Below are 10659 nucleotides of genomic sequence, written 5' to 3'. Positions count from 1 at the left end.
TACTGCTAGATGCATGACCACACTTTCAATAATACAAACTTTTTAACTTCCATTTTGTTAGATGGTATTGTTGCATACTAAAGGCACTCTTATAACATAGGAACCATATGAACAATATCATTAATCTGACAAATTAAAACATGCTTAGTCTTTATATCATGTTTAATACACTGTTTATTTTAGAATTCGCATAAAGTTGTTGACGATTGTGGTCGACCCAATCCAGCAAAATTAACCAATAACAGAGTTACATATGATGCATAAACCTGTTTTGACCCATAATCAAACGTCCCAACCAGCCTCTTTTGCGAATGAAGCCCTTATCCATTAATAAAAAGAGACCACCTACAAATGGCCGGAGCAAAAGACAGGAGCACCTAACCATACTAGAAACAAATATATACTAGAGACCACCAACTATTTTTGCCCTTTTATGGCACCTTTAGAAACAAATATATACTTCCCTGAGTTTTTGGACTTGAAACTCAAAAGTTCAGCACAATCAAAAAATTAAGCATTTTACTATCAAACGATAATATCTGCCGCCAACCATCTTAACTAGAATAATGTTCATCATCATTGTCATCATCGCCGTCATCATTATCATCATGAGAATCAGATTTATAGTCTGGATCAGCATCATCATCATCTCCTTTAGATTGCTGACCATGATCATGAGCTTTGGTAATCTTTTCAGAAGGAACATGTTTGCTATCCTCGTCCAATTTAGCAACATTGTCATCCAGCAGCTCACCTTCTTTATCTGTTTCTGAAAGGTTGCTTTCATTATCTATCTCGTCTTGCTTTCCATGAGGCCCACGGGTATGAATGAGATAATGAGCCACTGATTTGAAGCCAAGTTTTAATACCTGAAAATTTGAACAAAAATAGTCGCTATTCACTTTGCCAAGAGAACATCACAACTCAAATGAAACAAATCGAATGTGCTAGACTCGAGAATAAGCACCACAGATTCGAATGTTCATCCCAAAATTACTGCAGCATTTCTGTTTCCATGACAGTACCAATTTAAGATTACCTTGTGTCACATAACATTATTAATCCACATAATATATTGATAAAATTACTCTTGTTCAATAAAATTTCTTAACTTCACATGGGATAATATTAGATAAGGTTGCTGACACTAACCTTCCTATAGAGATTTCCTGTAGGTTGCCATCCTTTTATTCTTCGACAGCGACTGCAGTTGCATATATCTCTACAAACAGGACAAACCCAATCTGGGTTCGCATTTGCCTCAATAACATTTTCTCCATATCTGCAGGACGGATTAAAGAGCCTTAGAAGATCACAAAGATGATGGATGAAGCATATTTGCAAGGTAAAATAGATAGATACAATGTTCATTGTAGTCTTACACTTTTGTTTAATTGCTTGTTCAACAAATAAAATCAGGAACATAGTTATGGTTGATAATCAACCTAATTATATTGTGCCCATCCATATTTAACAAATTAACACACATAAATGCAATATGGCACTACAGAACAAGATAAAATCATTTTGTGATGAGAATGTCAATAAAATTCAACACTCGTTTGTGATTTATGTTAAGTAACATGATTAAAGTTCACAAAATATGATCCAACTGATTTGATAATAGTATTATTACTGGGTTAATAGTCAAACTTTTATCAAATTTGTGGTTTGACCAAATTAGCGCAAGTATGAGGATGGCCTCATTAAAAAAAATCATATACTTAACCTCATGAATAAGCAATCACCACAGAATTTCCCTCGAACACTCGTACACTTGCAGCATTTAGTACGTAGACCTAGCGTTTTCTGCCTGCAAAATACCCAATACACACCATCACTGGAATACATATAACAATGACTATAAGATCTATATTGATGTCTTCTTTTTTGTAGCTTTAATTGCAATTATGCATTAGTAAAGTATTAATCACAAAGAAGCAAGTATCTTTTTGAACCGCAAGAAGCGAGTGTTTTAACTCGCTCATAAATAAAGTTGTATGAGCATATTCATTGGAAAAATGGTAACCATTTTCATATTGACTCCAATTTTGGTAAAGATAATAATAGTGAACAAAACAATAATGTTAGCACATACAGATAAGCATAAGTTATTGGTTGACTAAAGCATTAAGTCTCATTCAAATAAAAACTCAATACTAAATTAGTAATAATAATAATAAAGTAGATCGATATCATAAAATACAACTGATTTTGAAGGTTGGAGTTTGAAAGTTGAAAAGCTTTCTAAAGCCTAATGTGTTTGCCTGCCCCTTATTGAAACACAAGCTTGATAGAGCCAATTACAGATATACAACTAGGCTCTATTTAGTTCCAACAATCGATCTTCAACAATGTTACGTAATAAATGAATAAGGGGCTAAAGTGATATGTTTGTAATAGTTCAGGGTGTCAAGTGTTAAAGATTGAAGATGGTTGTAGGTCGGTTAGTTGTTGTATAAGAATCACAATATTAGTAGTAATATGGGATATATGATTTGATGATAATTGTTCTTCTTCCTCCTAAATTCTCTCAACTCCATTTCTGTTCCTAACAAACAAATGACAACTGAATGCAAATTGAGTAAGATGTTTGTAAAAAAATCCCATTATGTACGTAAAAACAAACAAATATATATCAAGAACAGAATACTCAATCGACAACCAGATAAAATGTAGCAACAAAAAGCTGACAGCAAAATTTAATGTACGAAGTCCCTAAAACCATTACAGTAAAAAAAGACAAAGCAGTAGTCTGAAAAAACCTTCTACTAAATAATCAAATCTGCATTTAAATTGTTAAGTCTATACCATAAACATGAGATACATACTATATGAGGAGATATATCTTTTCTAAAGTTTATGTACTCAAACATCATAATCTGAAAGGGGCATCAATTTTTACTACACATACATTTCAGTTTAGCAACCCTAAAAAAAACATCTAGAAAAAGAAAATCAAGAACCCAAACCTGCATTGATGGCAGCTCTTTCCATCATATGCATCGTACATGCGATTCCCCTCACCATCAAACCCATCCTCTAATAGAGTCCAGGTTTCTTTGTGATCACCTAAAACCTTTTCATGCTCTTCAGTATAAATCTCTGGTTTTGAACCTTCCTCTATTGCAATTTTGACTTCCTTGACAACTTTTTCTTTTGGAATGCGGTTTTCTGTATAAGTAACAGGGGGAATTGTCTTTATCCTGCATAAGATTATATAAGTTTAATAATGCATAAACCCTGCCTAGTAATAATCCATCGATACAAAAGCAGCCAATAAAGAGAAGTTATCTGATGGATCAAATGGGTTGATGCCTTTTAACTCACGAGTAAACCAATTCAGTCTAACTAACAACTCAGAACTCATTTAACCGCATCTAAAACAATGCCTATTAAATTCATTATCCATAACAATCTGTTATCTAATCCAATCCAACCCACCCAATTAGCTATGAAATATCGTGAAAAGGATAGGACTACAAAAAGAAAACTTAAAGCAGAACCTTATATAATATGTCCAGAAGATGGTCGTTTTGGCCAATCAGACTACTCACCTGTTGTCAAATAATAGTTTCGTCTTTTGCAAACATTTTCATTTGAGGAAACTTGTTTTCAAGTTTCTAGTTTAAGATTATAACTATACTAGTTTCCAGTAAAAAACCAACTTATAAACAACACCAAACTGAAGAAAGTTTATATAGATAGAGAAATAAAGAAGAGACTTATATTTTGGTAAGAACCCAGCATTATTTGCATTGCCCTGGTATATCTAATGCCATTAATATAGTCTACATAAGGCTCAACTCTACAAGAATACTGTCTCAAAATCTAAAAAACACAAACATCGAACATATATGCATTGGAAGACTTTAAGACTTCAAGCAATCAAATCAATTTACAGATAGAAGTGTTAGTTGCAGAGTAAAACTCTATTCATGCCAATCAAAAAATTTCTTGTTAAAATGATGATGTATACACAATCCCTTCAATTTACACAAATAGAGTGTTTAACTCCACAATAAGAGCCCCCAAACAGATCAAAAATCTAACATTTAAAGCATTCAAGTAAGCATATATGGGGAAAAGCAGTTAAGCAAGTGGAGTGGTGTTTAACTAACACACTTTTAACCCATAAGCACTTGGGAAATAATGAAAGATGTAACTTATACTTGTTCCATGTATACAATAACTTCTGTATCAAATAACTAGTATTATCGTTTAATTGTCGTGGCATTCACATAAGTTGTCATGTCATCTACCACGTCAACAAGACCATTGCCATGTTATCACTTTACAATAGTGAGGTAATACGTACCCAACAACTTTTGGCCCTACACAACAGATATAACTAGCATTATCGACATTGTACAGCAATGTGATACGTACAGATGTTGTGAGCGTGGCAAAAAAAATTGTCTGCGTACTCGTCTAATAGATACAAATAGTAATAATCAACTCTTGTATAAACACCAACATTTAGAATAACATATTTAATACAGATTTTCAACTACCACCAAGGTGGTCTGGGCGTTAGGCGTCCTGATGTCCTCAAAAAGGGTCTTACATTCTAACCATAAACATCTTGGTGGTGGTCAGGCAAAAGACTACAAAAACGGTCTCATGTAACCTAAACAGAAAATCCTCATCCGTTTAGCCGTTCATACATAAAACATATATTTGGACTAAGAAAGTACGAATAAATTTCAAAAAACTTTAAACCCCAAAATTTATGATCTTTTTCTTTTTGAGCGGCTAAGGATGCATTTAGTTGGGAAAACCATCCCTGGTTTTCCATTTTTGTTTTCCAAGAAAACATGGAAAAACAGAAAACGCGATCAAATCATATTTTTTTTTAAATGTTTTCCAATAAAACAGAAACAATGTTTTCCACTTTTCCATTGGAATTTAGAAAACACTTTCTTATTGTTTTCCATTTTTCATTTTCTATTTCCTAAATTTTGAAAACCTCAATGTATATTAACTCTCCCCCGCCCCCATCACCCCCACAACCCCAACCCCCCACTTAACCAAGTATGTTAGACCATCTTATTTAATATGGAAAATGAAAATATCATTTTTTAGTTTTGAACGCGTTTTCAAAATTTTCATTTGTTTCCTAGAGATGAAAATCTCATTCCATTTTCTAGAAAATTAGAAATGCAAAAATTACAAAACATTTTCCACAACTAAACACGCCCTAATTGTCGCATCATTTCAGACCCTACTCCTAAACTATCCCGAATATTCCTAAATTCACAACATCAACAAGCAACAACCACAATAAAATAAGAATACATATATAGATATATACATACATATATATATAATATTTAAAATAAAGAAGTGAAAAGAAAAAGAAAAAAGACCTGGAGGAGCGTCTGGGAGAGCCCGAAGAAGAAGGAGGCAAGGGTTTCGGGGGACGAACGGGTTTCGGTATCGGTTTCGGTTTAAGGGTACGAGAAAGATCAAAAATACCCAATTGTTGCATCCTTTGAAGATTGGCTTTGATTCTTTGTTCTCGAGACTGTTCGTACTCTGCCACACCACCATCATCGTTTTCTTCATTTCCATCGCTCTTTTTGTTCTTCTTTTTGCTCACCATTTTTTCCTTTTTTTGATTTTTGATTTGATTGGGGGTACTGTATATGATGTAGCAATCGCCACAGTTGAACTCTTCTTGTTTGTTTTTTTTTTTTTTTTGGAGGGATAATCAATAGTGTTTGTGTTTTTCCCGCTTTGATGAGAGAGGTAGTAAATCTGTAAAATGTTTTGTGTTTGACAGCTGTACTATATTTACTGCTTGTAGTGTTTTCCAGTAATTCTAGAATTACTACTTTCTTACATAAATAAATACACAAATATAATTTGGAAAATATGTAGTATTTTTTTTAGAGGAAATCATGACAAACCATCTTTTTTTACAATATGTATTTGTTATAATCTAAACTGCTTTTCACTTACCAAGATTGTTATTATCATTTTTATTTTATCATTTAAAGAAATTATAATTAAAAAACAACAATAATAAGACTCTAACTAGATTATTACCAGCCTAATATGCGGGAAACATACATAACTAATGACATATTAAATTTTTATAATATCATAATTTGACAAATATTTAACTAGGTTAGAATTAAATCACTAAAAAACATGAAGTTACATTAGTGGTCGGTTAACAGTGACCAGACAGTTGAAAAATTGATACATCATTTATTAGAGGTCTTGCTAAATAAGGTTTTCGTTTCTTTATATGTATTTCATTCATCCGAATGTGTCTGTATTGTCATTGTACTTCTGTTTTAACATTGAACATATTAAATAACATAAAAACGTAAAAATATACAATAATAAACATATCCTATTGCAAGAAACCAAACATGTGGTATAAAAACAACCATGTATACATACAAATGGGAATTTACTAAGAAATTTTGGGACCCGATGGGTCCAAGGGAGATAACGTGTACTAATTAACGTATGATACAAAAAAATAACTTAGTTTGCATAGCTAAAGTAAACCTAGAAATCTAAAAGTCTTTTTAAATACATAAGTAATAATAATAAAAAAAATAAAGAGACAAAATTAATAAAAAAAACTTAATGATAAATGAAATCCTCTTAAATTATTAGTCTAAAAAAATCTTTCTACTACCATAACAATTTGATATGTGTATACTACTTATTATCATTTTTCATCACCACTCTTAATTTTTCATGTGGATTAATCTCATGCTTATGAGGATAATTATGATGATCCATTGTTACTCATTTTATATATATATATATATATATGTTATTAAACACTTAAATAATGATAATTAGTTAAGCACTATGTTAGTTTTATGGACTTTTAATGCATCAAAATGATGTTTTTAAGTGTTCTCACCGTTCTTATTTTAAAAGTGTTCTCACCGGAGTATTACCCTATATATATTTGTATTAGACAATACAAAACTGATAATTGATGCCAGACATCATCACTTTTTGACGCATACACTAAATGAATATTACGATTATTATATATTCCTCTGTCCCATTTTAAGTGTCCAAGTTTGACTTTTAAAGTCTTTTTCTTTTAACTTTGATCATTGATCATAAATATCTTTGTATGTATTTTATAATGCTTGATGAAACTTATATCATTGAAAAGTATATCAAAAATTCATTTCATTCATATAATTTATATCAAATGTCGTATAACACAACAAAATATAATTACAGTCAAAGTTTAAAGAAAAAGATTTTGAAGTCTAACTAAGACACTTAAAAGGGACGAAGGAAATACTTTAGAATTTAATTTTTTTTTTTCAACAATTACACTTATTTTTTAATTTAACTAAATATAAATTTATCGCAATAATATTTTTGACACTAAATTTGACTCACAAGCGTCAAGCGGACCGTGGGTGGTTTTCTTAACATGAAAAACCTTATTTTAACCAATGAAAAATCTATATTAGACATTTGAAACCATGAACACATCCGTAAATTGCGTGAACAAGGTAGATAACTCACACGTTCGTCTTGAGCCAACTAATCCCGCGAGCACATGCAACCCACATGCCTCATCCGCAACTCATTTTTTTTAACTGCGTTGGTTCGTCTCTTTATATACCCACCTCTAATTATAGAGGAAACCCATTATGGATTAACTCATGTTTCCATTTATGTGAGCATTTTGCTCACACCATAATTTGAACCCAAGACCTTTTAGTCGGCAACTCATCTAACCCATATATCGCTATTTGACACCGATATTAATCATTACAAACACGCTAAAAAAATTAATTTCTTTTATTTTTTTCTTTTCGTATATATGTGTTAACGTAGTGGATGATATCGGGTCGGGTTTAAGTAATTCCATATAACCAGATTACAAAAACCAATTACCAAACCCAGCCGGTCACAGTCAACTAACCATAATCTCTTGTAGCTTTTTAATTGTTCGATCTTATATCCCTTTTCTATAAGTCCTTCTTTGGCATCAAGTTTAAAACTTACAATTATGTCAGTCAAGGTTGATCCAAATTCCAAACCAATTATTAAGTTTTGATAAAACTTGTAGTTTCCAACTAAATTGGAGCTGCACATAGTCGATTCTAGTTGAATATGTTTTACATTCTTTGAATAGTGATGATCAATTTCATAACTTGTGTGACATATCTATGTTGCGCTACATTAGGCACATCCAGCATGTTTTTTTTAATGTCCTCACATTTTCCTTGATAAAATCAGGCTAGATTTAAGCAATATCAGTAGAAATAAATTCACATTATGTTTTCTCTATATCTAGTGGTTCATAGAGATGATTCATTTCCAAAAATAGATTCAATGTTCATAATACCAGCAAACATTCATTCTTTTTTGTATGGATTTTTCCTATAAGCAACCTTTGGCCAAATCAGATTATACCCAAAACCTTCCAATATGAAAGCCTTATGTTGCTTTCTTTTCCTTTCTCTTTTCTCCATTATTTCTTCCCGAACCTTATCTCTCTCACTAAACAACGCCTTCGCGGCAGCCATTACACGACGTCACCTAGTCCAAACGAAAGAAACTGACCATGAACCCGATGTTTGGGAGACCGAGGTTGATCCAAAATTAGTTTTCCCTAATCCTAGGCTTAAAAAGGCCTATTATGCATTACAAGAATGGAAGAAGGTCATTTTTTCAGACCCGGAAAAAATGATTAGAAATTGGGAAGGCGTAGATGTATGTTCTTATAATGGCGTGTTTTGTGAAAAAGCACCGGATGATCCAAATATAATGACGGTCGCTGGAATTGATCTTAACCATGGCGACATAGCAGGCGAACTCGTTCCACAACTTGGGCTATTAACTGACCTAGCCATATTCCACATAAATTCTAATAGATTTTGTGGGATGCTCCCAAATTGTTTATCAAAGCTTTCAATCCTTCACGAATTCGACATAAGCAATAACCGATTTGTGGGCCCGTTTCCTAGTGTTGTGTTGGACATGCCTAAACTAAAGTATCTTGATATTAGATTTAATAACTTTGAAGGAGCATTACCACCTGAACTGTTTGATAAAGACTTGGATGCTATATTCTTGAACCATAACCGATTCTGCTCCAATATACCAGAAAACTTCGGGAATTCTAGTGCTTCAGTTATCGTGTTAGCGGAAAATGACTTTAAAGGATGCATTCCTACTAGTATTGGCGATATGACTTGCTTAGATGAGGTCATTTTTGCTAACAATGAACTATCTGGTTGCTTACCTGACGAATTTGGGTTGCTCGAGAATATAACAGTTTTGGACTTGAGTAAGAACAAATTTGTAGGTACGCTACCGGAAGGTTTTCAAAACCTGAAGCGCGTTGAGATGATTGATATTGGGCATAACGAGTTCACTGGTACGGTGGGTGATTCTATTTGTACTTTGCCGAAACTAATGAACTTTACGTTTTCTGATAATTACTTCAATGGACTTGAACCAAAATGTGAAAAACCTGTAAAGCCAGAGCTTGTGTTTGAAAACCGAGATAACTGTTTGCCGGGTAAACCAGATCAGAAAAAGGAGAATAAGTGTGCGCCAGTTGTGAATCGGGAGATTGATTGTGAATCGGTTGGGTGTAGACCGTCAATAGATAGCGACGAAGAGGGTCAGAAGAGAAAACCACCAAAGAGAAAACCACCTCCTGTACCTAAGCCCACACCGGTTCCAAAACCACCTACACCTAAGCCAGCACCACCGGTTCATTCACCACCGCCACCGGTTCCTAAACCACCTCCAACACCGGTTCAACCTCCTCCACCACCTGTTCAACCACCTCCAAAACCTATTCAACCACCTCCTTCCCCGGTTCCTAAACCACCTCCAACACCGGTGCCCGAAGCACCTAAGCCTAAACCACCGCCAATTCAATCACCTCCTCCACCAGTCCACTCACCTCCACCACCGGTTCATTCCCCTCCACCACCGGTTCATTCCCCTCCACCACCGGTCCACTCCCCACCTCCACCCATTCACTCACCTCCCCCACCGGTTCATTCCCCCCCTCCACCAGTTCACTCACCACCACCACCACCACCAGTATTCTCACCTCCACCACCACCAAGTCAACCACCTCCATCACCTCCTCCGTCACCACCACCTCCAGTCCCATCCCCACCGCCACCAACCTTTGACGACATTGTACTTCCACCACATATCGGTTCACGTTACCCATCACCGCCACCACCAATATTTGAAGGGTACTAAACATTAGACCATTAGAACTTTTTGTACATGTTACCAAATTAAAAGTTAGTATAAAAAAGAATGATGTATAAATTAACTTTGGTTAACATACTAACTAGATCAACAAATTCACATCGCCCACTCATTCTCGCTGGAGCAACCAATGCAAGAATAGGATCGAGCCTCTCTTAATTTGTAAAGTTATCTTATATTACTTTCACTAATTAATTAGATTCAATTCAGTGGTATTTTATGTTTCTTGCTGTTCTTACTTCTTAAAGATGTGTAATTGCTAATTGTAAGGATTATTTACATGATAGTAGACTACTTAAACAAATATGTACGAGCATGGTTCCCGCGCAATACGACAGTGAGCCGGCGATGATAGTGGTGGCGGCATCTATTGGTGTAGGTAAAATGTAAAAGCATTTGATTTAAATGAGTTAG

General features: G+C 34.1%; 2 protein-coding genes across 2 annotated transcripts; one reads left to right on the top strand and one right to left on the bottom strand.

The window, feature by feature from the left end:
• Positions 1-303: 303 nt before the first annotated feature.
• Positions 304-5692, bottom strand: LOC122602058 (cell division cycle-associated 7-like protein). The gene is made up of 5 exons (XM_043774789.1): positions 5370-5692; positions 2973-3206; positions 1730-1813; positions 1153-1282; positions 304-869 (listed from the first exon to the last, which is right to left on the bottom strand). The coding sequence occupies exons 1-5, from the start codon at positions 5603-5605 to the stop codon at positions 555-557; spliced, it is 999 nt and encodes a 332-aa protein (XP_043630724.1). The 5' UTR covers positions 5606-5692; the 3' UTR covers positions 304-554.
• A 2741-nt stretch (positions 5693-8433) lies between these two features.
• Positions 8434-10244, top strand: LOC122602256 (pollen-specific leucine-rich repeat extensin-like protein 4). Its single transcript, XM_043774963.1, has one exon. It carries the CDS (start codon positions 8434-8436, stop codon positions 10231-10233), a length of 1800 nt encoding a protein of 599 aa, XP_043630898.1. The 3' UTR covers positions 10234-10244.
• Positions 10245-10659: the final 415 nt, after the last annotated feature.

This window comes from Erigeron canadensis, chromosome 5, assembly GCF_010389155.1.
Source record: "Erigeron canadensis isolate Cc75 chromosome 5, C_canadensis_v1, whole genome shotgun sequence".
NCBI lineage: Eukaryota > Viridiplantae > Streptophyta > Magnoliopsida > Asterales > Asteraceae > Erigeron > Erigeron canadensis.
Note: the sequence above shows the minus strand (reverse complement) of the source record. Positions and strands in the feature narration are given on the sequence as shown.

Coding starts and splice junctions, on each gene's coding strand:
- LOC122602058 (XM_043774789.1), bottom strand. CDS start 5,605: ATGGTGAGCAAAAAGAAGAACAAAAAGAGCGATGGAAATGAAGAAAAC. Junction 3,207..5,369: donor TCTCCCAGACGCTCCTCCAG/GTCTTTTTTCTT, acceptor AATCTTATGCAG/GATAAAGACAATTCCCCCTG. Junction 1,814..2,972: donor AAGAGCTGCCATCAATGCAG/GTTTGGGTTCTT, acceptor GGTATTTTGCAG/GCAGAAAACGCTAGGTCTAC.
- LOC122602256 (XM_043774963.1), top strand. CDS start 8,434: ATGAAAGCCTTATGTTGCTTTCTTTTCCTTTCTCTTTTCTCCATTATT.